Source organism: Taudactylus pleione, unplaced genomic scaffold, assembly GCF_031769625.1.
Source record: "Taudactylus pleione unplaced genomic scaffold, aTauple2 ptg001125l, whole genome shotgun sequence".
Classification (NCBI taxonomy): domain Eukaryota; kingdom Metazoa; phylum Chordata; class Amphibia; order Anura; family Myobatrachidae; genus Taudactylus; species Taudactylus pleione.
Window position 1 is genome coordinate 576,260 of NW_028285526.1, and position 24,068 is coordinate 600,327.

The following is a 24,068-nucleotide window of genomic DNA, read 5'->3' on the forward strand; positions in this document are numbered from 1 at the left end:
TGCTGGGTGGCTGTCTCTCCATGACAGGGCTGCTGGGTGGCTGTCTCTCCATGACAGAGCTGCTGGGTGGCTGTCTCTCCATGACAGGGCTGCTGGGTGGCTGTCTCTCCATGACGGAGCTGCTGGGTGGCTGTCTCTCCATGACGGAGCTGCTGGGTTGCTGTCTCTCCATGACAGTGCTGCTGGGTGGCTGTCTCTCCCTGACAGTGCTGCTGGGTGGCTGTCTCTCCCTGACAGTGCTGCTGGGTGGCTGTCTCTCCATGACGAGCTGCTGGGTGGCTGTCTCTCCATGACAGAGCTGCTAGGTGGCTTTCTCTCCATGACAGAGCTGCTGGGTGGCTGTCTCTCCCTGACAGTGCTGCTGGGTGGCTGTCTCTCCCTGACAGTGCTGCTGGGTGGCTGTCTCTCCATGACGAGCTGCTGGGTGGCTGTCTCTCCATGACAGAGCTGCTGGGTGGCTGTCTCTCCATGACAGAGCTGCTGGGTGGCTGTCTCTCCATGACAGAGCTGCTGGGTGGCTGTCTCTCCATGACGGAGCTGCTGGGTGGCTGTCTCTCCATGACGGAGCTGCTGGGTGGCTGTCTCTCCATGACAGAGCTGCTGGGTGGCTGTCTCTCCATGACAGAGCTGCTGGGTGGCTGTCTCTCCATGACGGAGCTGCTGGGTGGCTGTCTCTCCATGACAGGGCTGCTGGGTGGCTGTCTCTCCATGACAGAGCTGCTGGGTGGCTGTCTCTCCATGACAGGGCTGCTGGGTGGCTGTCTCTCCATGACGGAGCTGCTGGGTGGCTGTCTCTCCATGACAGGGCTGCTGGGTGGCTGTCTCTCCATGACGGAGCTGCTGGGTGGCTGTCTCTCCATGACAGGGCTGCTGGGTGGCTGTCTCTCCATGACGGAGCTGCTGGGTGGCTGTCTCTCCATGACGGAGCTGCTGGGTTGCTGTCTCTCCATGACAGTGCTGCTGGGTGGCTGTCTCTCCCTGACAGTGCTGCTGGGTGGCTGTCTCTCCCTGACAGTGCTGCTGGGTGGCTGTCTCTCCATGACGAGCTGCTGGGTGGCTGTCTCTCCATGACAGAGCTGCTAGGTGGCTTTCTCTCCATGACAGAGCTGCTGGGTGGCTGTCTCTCCCTGACAGTGCTGCTGGGTGGCTGTCTCTCCCTGACAGTGCTGCTGGGTGGCTGTCTCTCCATGACGAGCTGCTGGGTGGCTGTCTCTCCATGACAGAGCTGCTGGGTGGCTGTCTCTCCATGACAGAGCTGCTGGGTGGCTGTCTCTCCATGACAGAGCTGCTGGGTGGCTGTCTCTCCATGACGGAGCTGCTGGGTGGCTGTCTCTCCATGACAGAGCTGCTGGGTGGCTGTCTCTCCATGACAGAGCTGCTGGGTGGCTGTCTCTCCATGACGGAGCTGCTGGGTGGCTGTCTCTCCATGACAGGGCTGCTGGGTGGCTGTCTCTCCATGACAGAGCTGCTGGGTGGCTGTCTCTCCATGACGGAGCTGCTGGGTGGCTGTCTCTCCATGACGGAGCTGCTGGGTAGCCGTCTCTCCATGACAGAGCTGCTGGGTGGCCGTCTCTCCATGACAGGGATGCTGGGTGGCCGTCTCTCCATGACAGGGATGCTGGGTGGCTGTCTCTCCATGACGGAGCTGCTGGGTGGCTGTCTCTCCATGACGGAGCTGCTGGGTTGCTGTCTCTCCATGACGGTGCTGCTGGGTTGCTGTCTCTCCATGACAGTGCTGCTGGGTGGCTGTCTCTCCATGACAGTGCTGCTGGGTGGCTGTCTCTCCCTGACAGTGCTGCTGGGTGGCTGTCTCTCCATGACGAGCTGCTGGGTGGCTGTCTCTCCATGACAGAGCTGCTAGGTGGCTTTCTCTCCATGACAGGGCTGCTGGGTAGCCGTCTCTCCATGACAGAGCTGCTGGGTGGCTGTCTCTCCCTGACAGTGCTGCTGGGTGGCTGTCTCTCCCTGACAGTGCTGCTGGGTGGCTGTCTCTCCATGACGAGCTGCTGGGTGGCTGTCTCTCCATGACAGAACTGCTGGGTGGCTGTCACTCCATGACAGTGCTGCTGGGTGGCTGTCTCTCCATGACAGAGCTGCTAGGTGGCTTTCTCTCCATGACAGGGCTGCTGGGTAGCCGTCTCTCCATGACAGAGCTGCTGGGTGGCTGTCTCTCCATGACAGTGCTGCTGGGTGGCTGTCTCTCCATGACTGAGCTGCTGAGTGGCTGTCTCTCCATGACAGAGCTGCTGGGTGGCTGTCTCTCCATGACAGTGCTGCTAGGTGGCTGTCTCTCCATGACAGAACTGCTAGGTGGCCGTCTGCTGGGTGGCCGTCTCTCCATGACGGAGCTGCTGGGTGGCCGTCTCTCCATGACGGAGCTGCTGGGTGGCTGTCTCTCCACGATGGAGCTGCTGGGTGGCTGTCTCTCCACAACGGAGCTGCTGGATGGCTGTCTCTCCATGACAGTGCTGCTGGGTGGCTGTCTCTCCATGACAGTGCTGCTGGGTGGCTGTCTCTCCATGACAGTGCTGCTGGGTGGCTGTCTCTCCATGACAGTGCTGCTGGGTGGCTGTCTCTCCATGACAGTGCTGCTGGGTGGCTGTCTCTCCATGACAGTGCTGCTGGGTGGCTGTCTCTCCATGACGGAGCTGCTAGGTGGCCGTCTCTCCATGACAGGGCTGCTGGGTGGCCGTCTCTCCATGACAGTGCTGCTGGGTGGCTGTCTCTCCATGACAGAGCTGCTGGGTGGCTGTCTCTCCCTGACAGTGCTGCTGGGTGGCTGTCTCTCCCTGACAGTGCTGCTGGGTGGCTGTCTCTCCATGACGAGCTGCTGGGTGGCTGTCTCTCCATGACAGAGCTGCTAGGTGGCTTTCTCTCCATGACAGAGCTGCTGGGTGGCTGTCTCTCCCTGACAGTGCTGCTGGGTGGCTGTCTCTCCCTGACAGTGCTGCTGGGTGGCTGTCTCTCCATGACGAGCTGCTGGGTGGCTGTCTCTCCATGACAGAGCTGCTGGGTGGCTGTCTCTCCATGACAGAGCTGCTGGGTGGCTGTCTCTCCATGACAGAGCTGCTGGGTGGCTGTCTCTCCATGACGGAGCTGCTGGGTGGCTGTCTCTCCATGACAGAGCTGCTGGGTGGCTGTCTCTCCATGACAGAGCTGCTGGGTGGCTGTCTCTCCATGACGGAGCTGCTGGGTGGCTGTCTCTCCATGACAGGGCTGCTGGGTGGCTGTCTCTCCATGACAGAGCTGCTGGGTGGCTGTCTCTCCATGACAGGGCTGCTGGGTGGCTGTCTCTCCATGACGGAGCTGCTGGGTGGCTGTCTCTCCATGACGGAGCTGCTGGGTTGCTGTCTCTCCATGACAGTGCTGCTGGGTGGCTGTCTCTCCCTGACAGTGCTGCTGGGTGGCTGTCTCTCCATGACGAGCTGCTGGGTGGCTGTCTCTCCATGACAGAGCTGCTAGGTGGCTTTCTCTCCATGACAGGGCTGCTGGGCAGCCGTCTCTCCATGACAGAGCTGCTGGGTGGCTGTCTCTCCCTGACAGTGCTGCTGGGTGGCTGTCTCTCCCTGACAGTGCTGCTGGGTGGCTGTCTCTCCATGACGAGCTGCTGGGTGGCTGTCTCTCCATGACAGAGCTGCTGGGTGGCTGTCTCTCCATGACGGAGCTGCTGGGTGGCTGTCTCTCCATGACGGAGCTGCTGGGTAGCCGTCTCTCCATGACAGGGATGCTGGGTGGCCGTCTCTCCATGACAGGGATGCTGGGTGGCTGTCTCTCCATGACGGAGCTGCTGGGTGGCTGTCTCTCCATGACAGTGCTGCTGGGTGGCTGTCTCTCCCTGACAGTGCTGCTGGGTGGCTGTCTCTCCATGACGAGCTGCTGGGTGGCTGTCTCTCCATGACAGAGCTGCTAGGTGGCTTTCTCTCCATGACAGGGCTGCTGGGTAGCCGTCTCTCCATGACAGAGCTGCTGGGTGGCTGTCTCTCCCTGACAGTGCTGCTGGGTGGCTGTCTCTCCCTGACAGTGCTGCTGGGTGGCTGTCTCTCCATGACGAGCTGCTGGGTGGCTGTCTCTCCATGACAGAACTGCTGGGTGGCTGTCACTCCATGACAGTGCTGCTGGGTGGCTGTCTCTCCATGACAGAGCTGCTAGGTGGCTTTCTCTCCATGACAGGGCTGCTGGGTAGCCGTCTCTCCATGACAGAGCTGCTGGGTGGCTGTCTCTCCATGACAGTGCTGCTGGGTGGCTGTCTCTCCATGACTGAGCTGCTGAGTGGCTGTCTCTCCATGACAGAGCTGCTGGGTGGCTGTCTCTCCATGACAGTGCTGCTAGGTGGCTGTCTCTCCATGACAGAACTGCTAGGTGGCCGTCTGCTGGGTGGCCGTCTCTCCATGACGGAGCTGCTGGGTGGCCGTCTCTCCATGACGGAGCTGCTGGGTGGCTGTCTCTCCACGATGGAGCTGCTGGGTGGCTGTCTCTCCACAACGGAGCTGCTGGATGGCTGTCTCTCCATGACAGTGCTGCTGGGTGGCTGTCTCTCCATGACAGTGCTGCTGGGTGGCTGTCTCTCCATGACAGTGCTGCTGGGTGGCTGTCTCTCCATGACAGTGCTGCTGGGTGGCTGTCTCTCCATGACAGTGCTGCTGGGTGGCTGTCTCTCCATGACGGAGCTGCTAGGTGGCTGTCTCTCCATGACAGGGCTGCTGGGTGGCCGTCTCTCCATGATGGAGCTGCTGGGTGGCTGTCTCTCCATGACGGAGCTGCTGGATGGCTGTCTCTCCATGACGGAGCTGCTGGGTGGCTGTCTCTCCATGACAGGGCAGCTGGGTGGCGGTCTCTCCATGACGGAGCTGCTGGATGGCCGTCTCTCCATGACGGAGCTGCTGGGTGGCCGTCTCTCCATGACGGAGCTGCTGGGTTGCTGTCTCTCCATGATGCTGTCTCTCCATGACAGTGCTGCTGGGTGGCTGTCTCTCCATGACAGTGCTGCTGGGTGGCTGTCTCTCCCTGACAGTGCTGCTGGGTGGCTGTCTCTCCATGACGGAGCTGCTGGGTGGCTGTCTCTCCATGACAGAACTGCTGGGTGGCTGTCTCTCCATGACAGTGATGCTGGGTGGCTGTCTCTCCATGACAGAGCTGCTAGGTGGCTGTCTCTCCATGACAGGGCTGCTGGGTAGCCGTCTCTCCATGACAGAGCTGCTGGGTGGCTGTCTCTCCATGACAGAGCTGCTGGGTGGCTGTCTCTCCATGACAGTGCTGCTGGGTGGCTGTCTCTCCATGACAGAGCTGCTGGGTGGCTGTCTCTCCATGACAGTGCTGCTAGGTGGCTGTCTCTCCATGACAGAACTGCTAGGTGGCCGTCTGCTGGGTGGCCGTCTCTCCATGACAGGGATGCTGGGTAGCCGTCTCTCCATGACGGAGCTGCTGGGTTGCTGTCTCTCCATGACAGTGCTGCTGGGTGGCTGTCTCTCCATGACAGTGCTGCTGGGTGGCCGTCTCTCCATGACGGAGCTGCTGGGTGGCCGTCTCTCCATGACGGAGCTGCTGGATGGCCGTCTCTCCATGACAGAGCTGCTGGGTGGCTGTCTCTCCACAACAGAGCTGCTGGATGGCTGTCTCTCCATGACAGTGCTGCTGGGTGGCTGTCTCTCCATGACAGTGCTGCTGGGTGGCTGTCTCTCCATGACAGTGCTGCTGGGAGGCTGTCTCTCCATGACGGAGCTGCTGGGTGGCTGTCTCTCCATGACGGAGCTGCTGGGTGGCTGTCTCTCCATGACAGTGCTGCTAGGTGGCTGTCTCTCCATGACAGTGCTGCTGGGTGGCTGTCTCTCCATGACAGGGCTGCTGGGTAGCCGTCTCTCCATGACAGAGTTGCTGGGTGGCTGTCTCTCCATGACAGTGCTGCTGGGTGGCTGTCTCTCCATGACAGTGCTGCTGGGTGGCTGTCTCTCCATGACAGTGCTGCTGGGAGGCTGTCTCTCCATGACGGAGCTGCTGGGTGGCTGTCTCTCCATGACGGAGCTGCTGGGTGGCTGTCTCTCCATGACAGTGCTGCTAGGTGGCTGTCTCTCCATGACGGATCTGCTAGGTGGCTGTCTCTCCATGACAGGGCTGCTGGGTAGCCGTCTCTCCATGACAGAGTTGCTGGGTGGCTGTCTCTCCATGACAGAGCTGCTGGGTGGCTGTCTCTCCATGACAGTGCTGCTGGGTGGCTGTCTCTCCATGACAGAGCTGCTGAGTGGCTGTCTCTCCATGACAGAGCTGCTGGGTGGCTGTCTCTCCATGACAGTGCTGCTAGGTGGCTGTCTCTCCATGACAGAACTGCTAGGTGGCCATCTGCTGGGTGGCCGTCTCTCCATGACGGAGCTGCTGGGTGGCCGTCTGTCCATGACGGAGCTGCTGGGTGGCTGTCTCTCCACAATGGAGCTGCTGGATGGCTGTCTCTCCATGACAGAGCTGCTGGATGGCTGTCTCTCCATGACAGAGCTGCTGGGTGGCCGTCTCTCCATGACAGGGATGCTGGGTAGCCGTCTCTCCATGACGGAGCTGCTGGGTTGCTGTCTCTCCATGACAGTGCTGCTGGGTGGCTGTCTCTCCATGACAGTGCTGCTGGGTGGCCGTCTCTCCATGACAGTGCTGCTGGGTGGCTGTCTCTCCATGATGGAGCTGCTGGGTTGCTGTCTCTCCATGACAGTGCTGCTGGGTGGCTGTCTCTCCATGACAGAGCTGCTGCGTGGCTGTCTCTCCATGACAGTGCTGCTGGGTGGCTGTCTCTCCATGACAGAGCTGCTGAGTGGCTGTCTCTCCATGACAGAGCTGCTGGGTGGCTGTCTCTCCATGACAGTGCTGCTAGGTGGCTGTCTCTCCATGACAGAACTGCTAGGTGGCCGTCTGCTGGGTGGCCGTCTCTCCATGACGGAGCTGCTGGGTGGCCGTCTCTCCATGACGAAGCTGCTGGGTGGCCGTCTCTCCATGACGGAGCTACTGGGTGGCCGTCTCTCCATGACGGAGCTGCTGGGTGGCTGTCTCTCCACAACGGTGCTGCTGGATGGCTGTCTCTCCATGACAGAGCTGCTGGATGGCTGTCTCTCCATGACAGAGCTGCTGGATGGCTGTCTCTCCATGACAGAGCTGCTGGGTGGCTGTCTCTCCACAACGGAGCTGCTGGGTTGTCGTCTCTCCATGACAGAGCTGCAGTCTCTCAACAAATGCAATAAGTAAATCTGCCCAAACAATAGGCTGTATTTCCTAGATGCAAATATGAATTATTGTAACACAACACAAGCCCCATACGGTGTTACTCATCTGGACAGTGAGGCTATGAGGTGTGTTACTCGCCTGGACGGAGAGGGTATGAGAAGTGTTACTCGCATGGACAGTGAGAGTAAGAGAAATGTTACTCGCCTGGACAGTGAGGCTATGAGGTGTGTTACTCGCCTGGACAGTGAGGGTATGAGAAGTGTTACTAGCCCGGACAGTGAGGGTATGAGAAATGTTACTCGCCTGGACAGTGAGGCTATGAGGTGTGTTACTCGCCTGGACGGTGAGGGTATGAGAAGTGTTACAGGCCTGGACGGTGAGGGTATGAGAAGTGTTACTCATCTTGACAGCGAGAGTAAGAGAAATGTTACTCGCCTGGACATTGAGGGTATGAGAAGTGTTACAGGCCTGGACAGTGAGGCTATGAGGTTTGTTACTCGCCTGGACGGTGAGGGTATGAGAAGTGTTACTCGCCTGGACAGTGAGGGTATGAGAAGTGTTACAGGCCTGGACGGTGAGGGTATGAGAAGTGTTACTCTCCTGGACGGTGAGGGTATGAGAAGTGTTACTCGCCTGGACAGTGAGGGTATGAGAAGTGTTACAGGCCTGGACGGTGAGGGTATGAGAAATGTTACTCGCCTGGACGGTGAGGGTATGAGAAGTGTTACTCTCCTGTACAGTGAGGCTATGAGAAGTTTTACTCGTCTGGACGGTGAGGGTATGAGAAGTGTTACTCTCCTGGACGGTGAGGGTATGAGAAGTGTTACTCGCCTGGACGGTGAGGGTATGAGAAGTGTTAATCTCCTGGACGGTGAGGGTATGAGAAGTGTCACTCGCCTGGACAGTGAGGGTATGAGAAGTGTTACAGGCCTGGACGGTGAGGGTATGAGAAATGTTACTCTCCTGTACAGTGAGGCTATGAGAAGTTTTACTCGCCTGGACGGTGAGGGTATGAGATGTGTTACTCTCCTGGACAGTGAGGCTATGAGGTGTGTTACTCGCCTGGATGGTGAGCTTATGAGAAGTGTTACTCGTCTGGACCCTGAGGGTATGAGAAATGTTACTCACCTGGATGGTGAGAGTATGAGAAATGTTTCTCGTCTCGACAGTGAGAGTATGAGAAGTGTTACTCGCCTGGACAGTGAGAGTATGTGCTTGACCTGGAAGTCCCTCATTCGCAAAGGACAGCACTTAACAAGAGAGCGGTCCTTTGCATTTTTTCATGCATAGCAGCGTAATTAACGCCGGCAGGCATGCAAATAGTGGACGAGTGGCGGGATGCATCACATCCCTTATGCCATGAGTCATGCATCCTATCCTTGGACAGTGAGGGTATGAGAAGTGTTACTCGCCCGGACAGTGAGGGTATGAGATGTGTTACTCGCCTGGACAGTGAGGGTATGAGATGTGTTACTCGCCTGGAAAATGAGGGTATGAGAAGTGTTACTCGCCTGGACAGTGAGGGTATGAGAAGTGTTACTCGCCCGGACAGTGAGGGTATGAGAGGTGTTACTCGCCCGGACAGTGAGGGTTATGAGAAGTGTTACTAGCCTGGACCCTGAGGGTATGAGAAGTGTTACTCACCTGGTCAGTGAGGGTATGAGAAGTGTTACTCACGTGGACAGTGAGGGTTGATAAGTTTTACTTGTCTGGACATTGAGGGTGTGAGAAGTGTTACTCGCCTGGACGGTGAGGGTATGAGAAGTGTTACTCGCCTGGACCCTGAGAGTACGAGAAATGTTACTCGCCTGGACAGTGAGAGTATGAGAAATGTTACTCGCCTGGACAGTGAGGGTATGAGAAATGTTACTCATCTCGACAGCGAGAGTAAGAGAAATGTTACTCGCCTGGACAGTGAGGCTATGAGAAGTGTTACAGGCCTGGACAGTGAGGCTATGAGGTGTGTTACTCGCCTGGACGGTGAGGGTATGAGAAGTATTACAGGCCTGGACGGTGAGGGTATGAGAAGTGTTACTCGCCTGGACGGTGAGGGTATGAGAAATGTTACTCGCCTGGACGGTGAGGGTATGAGGTGTGTTACTCGCCTGGATGGTGAGCTTATGAGAAGTGTTACTCGTCTTGACCCTGAGGCTATTAGAAGTGTTACTCGTCTGGACTGTGAGGGTATGAGAAGTTTTACTCTCCTGGACGGTGAGGGTATGAGAAGTGTTACTCGTCTTGACCCTGAGGCTATTAGAAGTGTTACTCGTCTGGACTGTGAGGGTATGAGAAGTTTTACTCTCCTGGACGGTGAGGGTATGAGAAGTGTTACTCGCCTGGACGGTGAGGCTATGAGGTGTGTTACTCGCCTGGATGGTGAGCTTATGAGAAGTGTTACTCGTCTGGACCCTGAGGGTATGAGAAATGTTACTCGCCTGGACAGTGAGAGTATGAGAAATGTTTTTCTCGTCTCGACAGTGAGAGTATGAGAAGTGTTACTCGCCTGGACAGCGAGAGTATGAGAAATGTTACCCGCCTGGACAGCGAGAGTATGAGAAGTGTTACTCGCCTGGACGGTGAGGGTATGAGAAATGTTACTCGCCTGGACGGTGAGGGTATGAGAAATGTTACTCGCCTGGACGGTGAGGGTATGAGAAGTGTTACTCTCCTGGACAGTGAGGCTATGAGAAGTGTTACTCGCCTGGACAGTGAGGCTATGAGGTGTGTTACTCGCCTGGATGGTGAGCTTATGAGAAGTGTTACTCGCCTGGACCCTGAGGGTATGAGAAATGTTACTCGCCTGGACCCTGAGGGTATGAGAAATGTTACTCGCCTGGACGGTGAGAGTATGAGAAATGTTTCTCGTCTCGACAGTGAGAGTATGAGAAGTGTTACTCGCCTGGACAGTGAGAGTATGAGAAATGTTACTCGCCTGGACAGCGAGAGTATGAGAAATGTTGCTCACCTGGACAGTGAGAGTATGTGCATGTGCAGGAGGACACCAGAGGGACCTGGAAGTCCCTCATTCGCAAAGGGCAGCACTTACCAAGAGAGCGGTCCTTTGCATTTTTTCATGCATAGCAGCGTAATTAATGCCGGCAGGCATGCAAATAGTGGAAGATTGGCGGGATGCATCACAACCCTTATGACATAAGTCATGCATCCTATCCTTGGACAGTGAGGGTATGAGAAGTGTTACTCGCCTGGACAATGAGGGTATGATAAGTGTTACTCACCTGGATGCTGAGGGTATGAGAAGTGATACTCGCCCGGACAGTGAGGGTATGAGATGTGTTACTCGCCCAGACAGTGAGGGTATGAGATGTGTTACTAGTCTGGACCCTGAGGGTATGAGAAGTGTTACTCGCCTGGTCAGTGAGGGTATGAGAAGTGTTACTCATCCGAACAGTGCGGGTATGAGATGTGTTCCTGTGCACTAAACTGAGAACAGTGAGGGTAGGAGATGTGTTACTGTGCACTGGACTGAGAACAGTGAGGATATGAGATGTGTTACTGTGCACTAGACTGAGAACAGTGAGGGTAGGAGATGTGTTACTGTGCACTAGACTGAGAACAGTGAGGGTATGAGCTGTGTTACTGTGCACTAGACTGAGAACAGTGAGGGTATGAGCTGTGTTACTGTGCACTAGACTGAGAACAGTGAGGGTAGGAGATGTGTTACTGTGCACTAGACTGAGAACAGTGAGGGTAGGACATGTGTTACTGTGCACTAGACTGAGAAGAGTGAGGGTATGAGATGTGTTACTGTGCACTAGACTGAGAACAGTGAGGGTATGAGATGTGTTACTGTGCACTAGACTGAGAACAGTGAGGATATGAGATGTGTTACTGTGCACTAGACTGAGAACAGTGAGGGTATGAGATGTGTTACTATGCACTAGACTGAGAACAGTGAGGGTATGAGATGTGTTACTATGCACTAGACTGAGAACAGTGAGGGTATGAACTGTACTGTGCTCTAGACTGAGAACAGTGAGGGTAGGAGATGTGTTACTGTGCACTAGACTGAGAACAGTGAGGATATGAGATGTGTTACTGTGCACTAGACTGAGAACAGTGAGGGTATGAGATGTGTTACTGTGCACTAGACTGAGAACAGTGAGGGTAGGAGATGTGTTACTGTACACTAGACTGAGAACAGTGAGGATATGAGATGTGTTACTGTGCACTAGACTGAGAACAGTGAGGGTATGAGATGTGTTACTGTGCACTAGACTGAGAACAGTGAGGGTATGAGATGTGTTACTGTGCACTAGACTGAGAACAGTGAGGGTATGAACTGTGTTACTGTGCTCTAGACTGAGAACAGTGAGGGTATGAGATGTGTTACTGTGCACTAGACTGAGAACAGTGAGGGTATGAACTGTGTTACTGTGCACTAGACTGAGAACAGTGAGGGTATGAACTGTGTTACTGTGCTCTAGACTGAGAACAGTAGACATTTCTGAAATAACATTTAAAACTAAGTTTAATGATATAAGCAATATGAAAACATTTGAGAAGTATTACATCTTTGCCATATAATATATATATATAATAATTTAAGACACATTAGCAGTAAACATACACAAGACATTCTCTTTCCAGATTTTTGGTGATAAATAGCAGTAAGACATATGCAGAGAATTGGGAGCCCTTGTAGTCGGTACCGGCATGGCATTGGCTTGCGGCTCTGGCACAGGGTTTATACTTGTGGTACTGGCACTGCGTTGGTTTGCGGTTCTGGCACAGTGGAGGATGCATTAAGCACATTCCATCTGAGATGGGATTATTCAGTTTGTTGCTCATCCACATCCTCAACAGTCTCTGCTACATTTTCAGTTTCGGGTGATAAATCTGCTTTAGAGTCTACAGTGGCGTCGGGTTCTCCGGGCTCCTGTTCTGCGGTCTCCTGATCATAAATGATGTCTTCTGGGTTTGGAGCTGGTGGACAAAACTCTTCAGTTGGAAACATCTCACGGAATATATTCTCTGCCTGCAAAACACAAACATAACATAAATAGGAAGTCCAGTATATTATACAGAGCAATGCTACACATACAGGTTATTACTGACTATGCAGTCCAGTATATTATACAGTGCCATGCTATACATACAGGTTATTGCTGACTATGCAGTCCAGTATATTATACAGTGCCATGCTATACATACAGGTTATTGCTGACTATGCAGTCCAGTATATTATACAGTGCCATGCTATACATACAGGTTATTGCTGACTATGCAGTCCAGTATATTATACAGAGCCATGCTATACATACAGGTTATTGCTGACTATGCAGTCCATTGTATTATACAGAGCCATGCTATACATACAGGTTATTGCTGACTAAGCAGTCCAGTATATTATACAGTGCCATGCTATACATACAGGTTATTACTGACTATGCAGTCCAGTATATTATACAGAGCCATGCTATACATACAGGTTATTACTGACTAAGCAGTCCAGTATATTATACAGAGCCATGCTATACATGCAGGTTATTGCTGACTATGCAGTCAAAGTCAATATATTATACAGCCTCATGCTATATACAGCCTCTTGCCCCCACGCAGCCTCTATTTTGTACATATATTATACTATTATACACTGCCAAGTAGTGCATGTATTGGTGAAGCTATATATAATAATGACATCTCACCTGCTGGACTGCATGATCGTAGCTGAAAGAGGAGTCCGGCCCGCTGCAGACGTAGACGTTAGAGGGGAGTCCTACGTACGACTGACGCTCTGCTCCAGAAGAGTCTCTCATGTTGAAGTACAGGATCCACAGGGCTTGTGGCTTCTCCGATTCATTACTCTGAGGTTCTAGACAAAGAAAGATAAACAGCGATATTACATAGGAAAATGCAAAGTGTTACTGCGATCAGACATTAATGAGGCAAAAATAGGGTTTAATTGTTATATAGCCAATGGTACATTCACCACCAGTGTGCTCAACAATTGCTCTGAGACATTTGTAACAAAAAGAGAATTTACATTTTTCAAATAAGAAGCGTAAGATTAGACCTCTACATATATGTAACATACGGTTATACTACAGAATACATTGTGCTCTCATTCTGCTGCACTATAATAACCATCATTCACACCGACACTTATGTCAGCTCAGTGTGGGACTAATATCTACAGAAATATATCACATTGGGTAAGTGTAGCACAAAGCAGGATCCCTGTTCAAGCAAGAGCCAGGAACACAAACTTAATCAGTTTAAGGGGCCTATTGATCATTCAATATTTGCGGCATATCCCCCGAAGAGACACGTTTTTGGGGGATACCTGCAGATATTAAACATCACCCCAATGTATGAAGGAAGTACGGCAGCAGATATCTCCGATATCTTTCACAGTCCCTCAGTTTCCGTCAGCAGGCGCAGACCCTATAAGTATATATGGGGACTGCGAAGCGGTCAGATTTAGCACGCTTGGCCTGGTCAGCTAACGCCATCTGGCATTAGCTGCTATGGCTATGGGCTATGTGACTGCACATGCACAGAAGGGAACCTGCGGTTTCAATATAAAAGTAAAGTGCTGCGAATAGCCGCAGTAGCAAATGACGATCATTGGGTGTAAAACCCGATAACTGATACATATGTAGTTAAACGTTTTATCGGGGGTCACTTTCAATAAGCCCCCACTATTACACACAGGAACCTACCTAATTATTTTCACTATTTATTTACAATGTGCGCACCGATCAGGCAGCGCTGTACATTAAAAGATTCACGATACAGATACATTTCATATAACAACATGAAACAGAAGATGAAGACTGAAATAGAGACAAACAGAACATATATAATGGCACCCAGTGAGCATCAGAGAAATAAAGTCACCAGACCCTTTCACCCCAATATCCTGTACCGGAAATCTCTGTGATAAATCTATATAACGAAGGATGAGCCCTCACCTGCAGATCCTCGCTCAGTGACTGGACAACGCCAATTATATATCAATAAGACACGACAAACCTGCGCTCAAATCACTGCTATCTGCAGCTATTATTACTGTTAAATAAGCATTATTATTATTACATGTTATTTATAAGTCGCCACAAGTGGTCCGCAGCGCCGTACATACAGTACAGGGTGCACAGAACATTACATTACAATACAGTAACCAAAACATACACAGAACACAAGTAAAAATTAGCAACACAATTCTCCATACACAGTACAGCTGGGAAGGTGAAGGCTGTCATAGATGTGCTAGAGAAGAAGGCTGTGAGACAATGGGGAGGAGGACCCTGCTCCTAGGAGCTTACAATCTAGGGGAGAGGGGAGACGGACAGATGACATGAGGCATGAGTGTGTAGAGGAGGACCTGAGTGCAAGAAGGAGGCGAGGTAGAGATGGCTGAGGCAGGAGGCACAGAGACTTGGTGACAGGGTTATGTGGTGGAAGGGTATGCTTTGATGAACAGGTGGGTTCTCAGTGCATGTTTGAAGCTCTGCGAGGTCGGGAAGAGCCTGGTCGAGTGAGGGAGCTCATTCCAGTGGAGGAGGGCTGCAAGGGCAAAATCTTGGATACGAGCGCGAGATGAAGTAACCAGGGTGGAGAGGAAACAGTGATTGGCAGACCGGAGAGAGCAGGAGGGAGTATGTAAGGAGATGAGGTTGGAGATGTAGGGAGCAGTGGAGGTAGAGAGGGAGTATGTAAGGAGATGAGGTAGGAGATGTAGGGAGCAGTGGAGGTAGAGAGGGAGTATGTAAGGAGATGAGGTTGGAGATGTAGGGAGCAGTGGAGGTAGAGAGGGAGTATGTAAGGAGATGAGGTAGGAGATGTAGGGAGCAGTGGAGGTAGAGAGGGAGTATGTAAGGAGATGAGGTAGGAGATGTAGGGAGCAGTGGAGGTAGAGAGGGGGTATGTAAGGAGATGAGGTTGGAGATGTAGGGAGCAGTACAGGTAGAGAGGGTGTATGTAAGGAGATGAGGTTGGAGATGTAGGGAGCAGTGGAGGTAGAGAGGGGGTATGTAAGGAGATGAAGTTGGAGATGTAGGGAGCAGAGGAGGTAGAGAGGGGGTATGTAAGGAGATGAAGTTGGAGATGTAGGGAGCAGTGGAGGTAGAGAGGGTGTATGTAAGGAGATGAGGTTGGAGATGTAGGGAGCAGTGGAGTTAGAGAGGGAGTATGTAAGGAGATGAGGTTGGAGATGTAGGGAGCAGTGGAGTTAGAGAGGGAGTATGTAAGGAGATGAGGTTGGAGATTGTCGAAGCTGGATAATTGGCAGAGACAAGATCAGCTTAAAATTAGATTGTAAAGACGCCATCTTGCGACTGGCTGCAAGACGCCATTTTAGAAAATGAGATCGCAAGACGCCATTTTGCGAATGTCCGCCCAAGCACTATTTTAGGTAAACTCACACTTAAGTACATATGGCGATATTACTATTAGCATCATGCGACTGCATCTTTCACCATTTCTCATTCACACATAAATACGCACAATTGCGCTGTTAATTAGCTGCATATTAGCGAATGCATTAAGATCCTGTATGAAAACGCTGTTTATTAGCTTCATGCGCACGCATCTGCCCCAAGTTAACTAGCCTCTTTATATCAAGCCCCACATACTTACACATTACATATTCACATAAAAGGTTCCATAAGCTTTAAAGTAAAAGATTCAAGTTTTATTCATTTATTACAAATGCTGTGAAATAAAGACTATTTTTGTATCTAAGGTTTAATACATGATAAGTAAGTCATGTTTGATTTTATACTGATCTGCACTCTTTCAACAGCATTCCGGTATCGTCGGTGTGAAGATCGCAACATGCATTCTCAACTTATGGACCGCAGAGACTTAAAGCACCGAAATGTACATTATATGACCAACTGTTAGGATGAGCATGTGGCAGGAAACCAGAGACCACCAGTTGTTAGAGGCTGGACTGTGTCTATTTGAACCAACCTGTTAAATGCCTTGTAACATATGCATCCTCCTTTAAGACCAATGGTATTAGCAATTATTGTGTTGTCTATTTCTGGGGGGTATAAATATGCTCTGACCCTGGGTTTCTAGTCTTCTTGCTGAATGCTGATTGACGGGGGTTTCTTGCTGATGCCTACATCTGGTCCAGAAGCGCTGCGTATGTATAATTGTACTTGGGTCTGTATAATTGCTTTGCGCTAAATTGTACATAGATCATAGCGTGTAACTGACTGTACTTTTACTTGAAATATCACTTTGTGCTTTGGAACCACAGGTTTAAAGTCTGGAGTCTTTACTGTATGACTGCGTACGCAAAATAGCGTCATCCTTAGAGGTTTATAGGAAGGACATTAGAAGGTATAGGCAGGGGTATATAGAGGTTCTAATCTAGAATCCTTAAGATGTAGGGAGCAGTGGAGGTAGAGAGGGAGTATGTAAGGAGATGAGGTTGGAGATGTAGGGAGCAGTGGAGGTAGAGAGGGAGTATGTAAGGAGATGAGGTAGGAGATGTAGGGAGCAGAGGAGTTAGAGGGGTAATATGTAAGGAGAAGAGGTTGGAGATGTAGGGAGCAGAGGAGGAAGAGAGGGAGTATGTAAGGAGATGAGGTTGGAGATGTAGGGAGCAATGGAGGTAGAGAGGGAGTATGTAAGGAGATGAGGTTGGAGATGTAGGGAGCAGTGGAAGTAGAGAGGGAGTATGTAAGGAGATGAGGTTGGAGGTGTAGGGAGCAGTAGAGTTAGAGAGGGAGTACATAAGGAGATGAGGTTGGAGAAATAGGGAGCAGTAGAGTTAGAGAGGGTGTATGTAAGGAGATGAGGTTGGAGATGGAGGGAGCAGTGGAGGTGGAGAGGGAGTATGTAAGGAGATGAGGTTGGAGAAATAGGGAGCAGTAGAGTTAGAGAGGGTGTATGTAAGGAGATGAGGTTGGAGATGGAGGGAGCAGTGGAGGTGGAGAGGGAGTATGTAAGGAGATGAGGTTGGAGGTGTAGGGAGCAGTAGAGTTAGAGAGGGTGTATGTAAGGAGATGAGGTTGGAGATGGAGGAAGCAGTGGAGGTGGAGAGGGAGTATGTAAGGAGATGAGGTTGGAGGTGTAGGGAGCAGTAGAGTTAGAGAGGGAGCATGTAAGGAGATGAGGTTGGAGATGTAGGGAGCAGTGGAGGTTGAGAGGGAGTATGTAAGGAGATGAGGTTGGTTATATAGGGAGCAGTAGAGTTAGAGAGGCAGTATGTAAGGAGATGAGGTTAGAGATGTAGGGAGCAGTAGAGACAGAGAGGGAGTATGTAAGGAGATGAGGTAGGAGATGTAGGGAGCAGTAGAGTTAGAGAGGGAGTGTATAAGGAGATGAGGTTGGAGATGTAGGGAGCAGTAGAGTTAGAGAGGGAGTGTGTAAGGAGATGAGGTTGGAGATGTAGGGAGCAGTGTAGGTAGAGAGGGAGTATGTAAGGAGATGAGGTTGGAGATGTAGGGAGCAGTAGAGTTAGAGATGGAGTGTATAAGGAGATGAGGTTGGAGATGTAGGGAGCAGTAGAGGTAGAGAGGGAGTGTATAAGGAGATGAGGTAGGAGATGTAGGGAGCAGTAGAGTTAGAGAGGGAGTGTGTAAGGAGATGAGGTTGGAGATGTAGGAAGCAGTGTAGGTAGAGAGGTTAGTATGTAAGGAGATGAGGTTGGAGATGTAGGGAGCAGTAGAGTTAGAGAGGGCCTTGTATGTGAAGGTGAGGAGTTTGAAGAGAATTCTGTAGGGAATGGGAGCCAGTACATGTTTTGGCAGAGGGGAGCAGCGGAAGTGGAATGGTGGGAGAGGAAGATAAGTCTAGCTGGAGAGTTGATAACAAACTGGAGGGGAGGAAGATGGCAACGTGGGAGGCCAGTGAGGAGGTTGTAGTAGTCGAGCCGAGAAATTATTAGTGAATGAATAATCAGTTTGGTAGCATTCTGGGAGAGGAAAGGCCTAATGCGAGCGATGTTGCGTAGCTGGAACCGACAGGATTGAGCCAGACATTGAGGACCTCATTTAGAGTCGGTTGTTGCGGCCGCACGGTCGTAGGGGAAAGGGGCCGGATATGCAAATGAAGCGATCACAAGTTGCGGTCCTCTGATGAGATCGTTAGCTGAACGACCGAGGGTAAGAAGCGGTCATAAGACTACATCACGCCCCCTTCTCGTTCACCACACACGTTATCTCCTGGGATATAAGGATTAATCGCGACCATCGGAACTGGTCGTAGACCATTCCCTCTCTTAAGCACTACGATCAAGTCAGTGTTCAAACCTCCCATGTCGCGTGTGCCATGACACTACTTTGTTAATTATGCACTCCCACTAAACACCGTTCGCATAATTAGGCACGCCTGCATTCGGATCTCCACTCCCCTGTTAGCACCCACAAACGGTTCAATCTGTCACTCAAACTACCGACCTGGCTGTGTTCAAGGAGAGAGAAATTTCTGATCGTAGCAGCTAGTTTGCACACGCGCATTGCTAACTTTACGCATGCGCAGTTTAACGAACATCGGCTGTGTGCGACCGCAACGACAGATTTTGAATGAGGTCCTGAATGTGGGGGGCGAAGGAGAGGGTGGAGTCAAGAGTGACACCCAAGCTTCGAAGTTGATGGACAGAGGAGATGATGGTGTTGTCAACAGTGATAGAGAGATTGGAGGGGCTGGAGACTCTGTTAGGGGGGAAGATGATGAGTTTGACTTTGTCCATGTTAAGCTTCAGAGAGCGCTCGGACATCCAGGAAGAGATGGCGGAGAGCCAGCTTGATACCTGAGAGAGGACAGAAGGGGAGAGCTCAGGAGAGGAGAGGTATAGTTGCGTGTCATCGGCATAGAGGTGGTATTGGAGGCCAAATGAACTGATGAGCTCTCCTAGTGAAGAGATGTACAGGGAGCAGAGCTGGGGGCCCAGGACAGAACCCTGTGGGACACCAACGGGAAAGATGGAAGGGGGATAGAGCCGGAGGCAGACACAGAAAAGGAGAAGTTGATGAGGTAAGAGGTGAACCAGGCATGGACAGTGTTAGAGAGGCCATAGGTCTGAAGGGTGTGGAAGAGGAAAGGATGATCCACTGTGTCAAAGGCTGCAGAGAGGTCCAGGAGGATGAGTAGAGAGAAGTGGCCTCTGGTTTTGGCTGCCAGCAGATAATTGGTGACTTTGACCAGTGACATAAGTACCCAGCAAGCACGGCTCAGGAGGTACTGTAGTGCCAGCAACCCCATCACTGTAAATAGTTGGATCCTATTCCTCCAATAGAAAGTTATATGTAGTGATGTCATTGTCCTGAGATGAACGTGCGCAGTGGGAGCGGCCGGCAACACGTGTAATTATTACCGCGGGGGGCTGGGGTGACCCGGGTCCATATTACCATATATGAAATGCAAATATTCTGTGTTCAGTCCTTACAGTAAAGTATAATGGTATAAGTAGTTACACGGCACTGATGTACTGCGTTCTAGGTTATCACATGAATTGCCTAATCCATCCATCTGTCTGTAAGTACGCACTAAAACTACGCAATGCCTTGGATTAAATACGCAGAGGACACAAGATGCTTTGTGGGTATGAAAAAAGATGAATGGCAATAGTATATAATAACATTATAATATTGATGATTGGGGTGGAGCTTGCATTACGGCGAGGAGCAGTGGCACCAGGTAGTACGGTGAGTGCTTTTACCGGAGACACGCGGTTCATGGCACAGATCATACTGATCTTACCGTGTACAGATCCAATTGGCTGCCACATGATGGAGGCGGCTCTTAGTGCAGGGAGAGCACATGTAGGAGGTGCTTATGTCATGTCTGAGGGAGGGAATTTATTGATAACGCATCGTGTGTTATTAGCGCAGTTTCTGCGCGCATATTGGTGTTAGGGCAGAGACAGAAGCTACTCTACAAACAGGAAGTTGCTCCTTTCAGAGCAGTTGCTGTCTGGCCGATTACATGCTGAGCAAAGTCACACCAATGTGCCTTATACATTAATTTCTTCCCAGAGATGTGCGGCCGGTGAGGCAGAGCCTTTCCTGTCATACTCAGGTAAACTCCAGAGATTTCATAAAAATTATAGGAAAAATGTAAAGAAAATATTATAAATATCCTCTTTGTATCATTCTAATCATTTTTATAGTCAAAACTCTGCAGTAAAAAGTGTATGGTAGGTGAGGCGCTGCCTCCCCTAGTCTACCTTATCTGCACATCCCTGATCAAACCACTAGCCAGAGCCTCCCCAGCCATTTACCTCATCGCACGTCATGCCAGTGCCTCCCCAGCCATTTACCTCACCGCACGTCACTGCCAGTGCCTCCTCAGCCATTTACCTCACCGTACGTCACTGCCAGTGCCTCCTCAGCCATTTACCTCACCGCATGTTACTGCCAGTGCCTCCCCAGCCATTTACCTCATCGCACGTCCATGCCAGTGCCTCCCCAGCCATTTACCTCACCGCACGTCACTGCCAGTGCCTCCTCAGCCATTTACCTCACCGTACGTCACTGCCAGTGCCTCCCCAGCCATTTACCTCACCGCACGTCACTGCCAGTGCCTCCCCAGCCATTTACCTCACCGCACGTCACTGCCAGTGCCTCCCAATCCATTTACCTCACCGCACGTCACTGCCAGTGCCCCCCAATCCATTTACCTCACTGCCAGTGCCTCCTCAGCCATTTACCTCACCGCACGTCACTGCCAGTGCCTCCCCAGCCATTTACCTCACTGCCAGTGCCTCCCCAGCCATTTACCTCACCGCACGTCACTGCCAGTGCCTCCCCAGCCATTTACCTCACCGCACGTCACTGCCAGTGCCTCCCCAGCCATTTACCTCACCGCACGTCACTGTCAGTGCCTCCCAATCCATTTACCTCACCGTATGTCACTGCCAGTGCCTCCTCAGCCATTTACCTCACCGTACCGTCACTGCCAGTGCCTCCCAATCCATTTACCTCACCGCATGTCACTGCCAGTGCCTCCCAATCCATTTACCTCACCGTACGTCACTGCCAGTGCCTCCTCAGTCATTTACCTCACCGCACGTCACTGCCAGTGCCTCCTCAGCCATTTACCTCACCGTACGTCACTGCCAGTGCCTCCCAATCCATTTACCTCACTGTACGTCACTGCCAGTGCCACCCCAGCCATTTACCTCACCGTACGTCACTGCCAGTGCCTCCCCAGCCATGTACCTCACCGCACGTCACTGCCAGTACCTCCCCAGCCATGTACCTCACTGCCAGTGCCTCCCCAGCCATTTACCTCACCGCACGTCACTGCCAGTGCCTCCCAATCCATTTACCTCACTGTACGTCACTGCCAGTGCCTCCCCAGCCATTTACCTCACCGCACGTCACTGCCCGTGCCTCCCAATCCATTTACCTCACCGTACGTCACTGCCAGTGCCTCCCCAGCTATTTACCTCACCGCACGTCACTGCCAGTGCCTCCCCAGCCATTTACCTCACCGTACGTCACTGCCAGTGCCTCCCCAGCCATGTACCTCACTGCACGTCACTGCCAGTGCCTCCCCAGCCATTTACCTCACCGTACGTCACTGCCAGTGCCTCCCCAGCCATGTACCTCACTGCACGTCACTGCCAGTGCCTCCCCAGCCATTTACCTCACCGCACGTCACTGCCAGTGCCTCCTCAGCCATTTACCTCACCGTACGTCACTGCCAGTGCCTCCCCAGCCATTTACCTCACCGCACGTCACTGCCAGTGCCTCCCCAGCCATTTACCTCACCGCACGTCACTGCCAGTGCCTCCCAATCCATTTACCTCACCGCACGTCACTGCCAGTGCCCCCCAATCCATTTACCTCACTGCCAGTGCCTCCTCAGCCATTTACCTCACCGCACGTCACTGCCAGTGCCTCCCCAGCCATTTACCTCACTGCCAGTGCCTCCCCAGCCATTTACCTCACCGCACGTCACTGCCAGTGCCTCCCCAGCCATTTACCTCACCGCACGTCACTGCCAGTGCCTCCCCAGCCATTTACCTCACCGCACGTCACTGTCAGTGCCTCCCAATCCATTTACCTCACCGTATGTCACTGCCAGTGCCTCCTCAGCCATTTACCTCACCGTACCGTCACTGCCAGTGCCTCCCAATCCATTTACCTCACCGCATGTCACTGCCAGTGCCTCCCAATCCATTTACCTCACCGTACGTCACTGCCAGTGCCTCCTCAGTCATTTACCTCACCGCACGTCACTGCCAGTGCCTCCTCAGCCATTTACCTCACCGTACATCACTGCCAGTGCCTCCCAATCCATTTACCTCACTGTAAGTCACTGCCAGTGCCACCCCAGCCATTTACCTCACCGTACGTCACTGCCAGTGCCTCCCCAGCCATGTACCTCACCGCACGTCACTGCCAGTACCTCCCCAGCCATGTACCTCACTGCCAGTGCCTCCCCAGCCATTTACCTCACCGCACGTCACTGCCAGTGCCTCCCAATCCATTTACCTCACTGTACGTCACTGCCAGTGCCTCCCCAGCCATTTACCTCACCGCACGTCACTGCCCGTGCCTCCCAATCCATTTACCTCACCGTGCGTCACTGCCAGTGCCTCCCCAGCTATTTACCTCACCGCACGTCACTGCCAGTGCCTCCCCAGCCATTTACCTCACCGTACGTCACTGCCAGTGCCTCCCCAGCCATGTACCTCACTGCACGTCACTGCCAGTGCCTCCCCAGCCATTTACCTCACCGTACGTCACTGCCAGTGCCTCCCCAGCCATGTACCTCACTGCACGTCACTGCCAGTGCCTCCCCAGCCATTTACCTCACAGCCAGTGCCTCCCCAGCCATTTACCTCACCGCACGTCACTGCCAGTGCCTCCCAATCCATTTACCTCACTGTACGTCACTGCCAGTGCCTCCCCAGCCATTTACCTCACCGCACGTCACTGCCCGTGCCTCCCAATCCATTTACCTCACCGTACGTCACTGCCAGTGCCTCCCCAGCTATTTACCTCACCGCACGTCACTGCCAGTGCCTCCCCAGCCATTTACCTCACCGTACGTCATTGCCAGTACCTCCCTACAAATGTCTCTGTCCCTCTTTATTCTCTATGTTATATTTAGCAGCGTCTTACTCTAAATTCGAGAAATAGTCATTTAGAAATGGTAAAAAAAAAAAAAAAACAACAACCAACAAGAATCAAACACTTAATTTTCTATAACCAACAAAAAAAAAAATCACCACTCTAATGCGCAGCCAGCACTTGCGCAGGACGCCGTAAATCAGTATCTATGGCGCGTTTCTTATCACGTTCTCTGACAAATATAGTAAAATTAATGAACAGAGCGATGGCTAAACGGCGAGCTCTAGCGGTTTAATTACTTTCTCTATTTCATGATCAAAGCGGTCTCTGCATGGAGGAATTCATCGCTTACACAGCAGCGCAGTAAACGGTACCCCTTGTGTACTTCATTTTCTGTGCTCACAATGTATAATACAGAACTAATACACTTTAATAAGGTCAAATACCGGGATCGGCCTGCTGTCTTGTAAGTCACTAATTCAATTTAAAACATAAAGTAAATTAAACACAGAAACAGGACACGAGTACAAGACGAAATGCATCGTTCTGCTGGATACACAGAAACAGGAGTAATGGGCCTGGGCATGCTGGGAATTGTAGTTCGCAGGGTGGCAGCGCACACACAGAAGTAGCAATTTACCAATGTATTCTATCTTGGAGCACCAGAACCCTACATTAAGGAGATGGAGACATTTGTTCTGCGAATACACAGAGGAAGACGCGCTCCGGCTCAGGCACAGCAGCACGTGCGCCAGGCGTGCGAAGGTAAATACATCCTGAGAGGGCGTAGAGATAGAGGAGCATTGTGGGTAACAGTGCGAGCAGTTTACGGTATACAGTACACTCTATAATAATGTAGTAACGAGT

The 24,068-nt window shown here is 52.0% G+C and overlaps 1 protein-coding gene across 3 annotated transcripts in view; it reads right to left on the minus strand.

Annotated features, from left to right (window-relative positions):
• Nucleotides 1–11,668: 11,668 nt before the first annotated feature.
• CHM (CHM Rab escort protein) overlaps nucleotides 11,669–24,068 on the minus strand; it is a 115,383-nt gene continuing 102,983 nt past the window's right edge. For all 3 annotated transcript variants that reach the window (XM_088461923.1, XM_088461924.1, XM_088461922.1), the window contains 2 exons: nucleotides 12,864–13,030; nucleotides 11,669–12,193 (listed from right to left, as the gene is read on the minus strand). In XM_088461923.1, coding sequence (XP_088318049.1) covers nucleotides 11,987–12,193; nucleotides 12,864–13,030 — 374 coding nt within the window. In that variant the 3' untranslated portion in view covers nucleotides 11,669–11,986. The remainder of the gene's footprint in view (nucleotides 12,194–12,863; nucleotides 13,031–24,068) is intronic.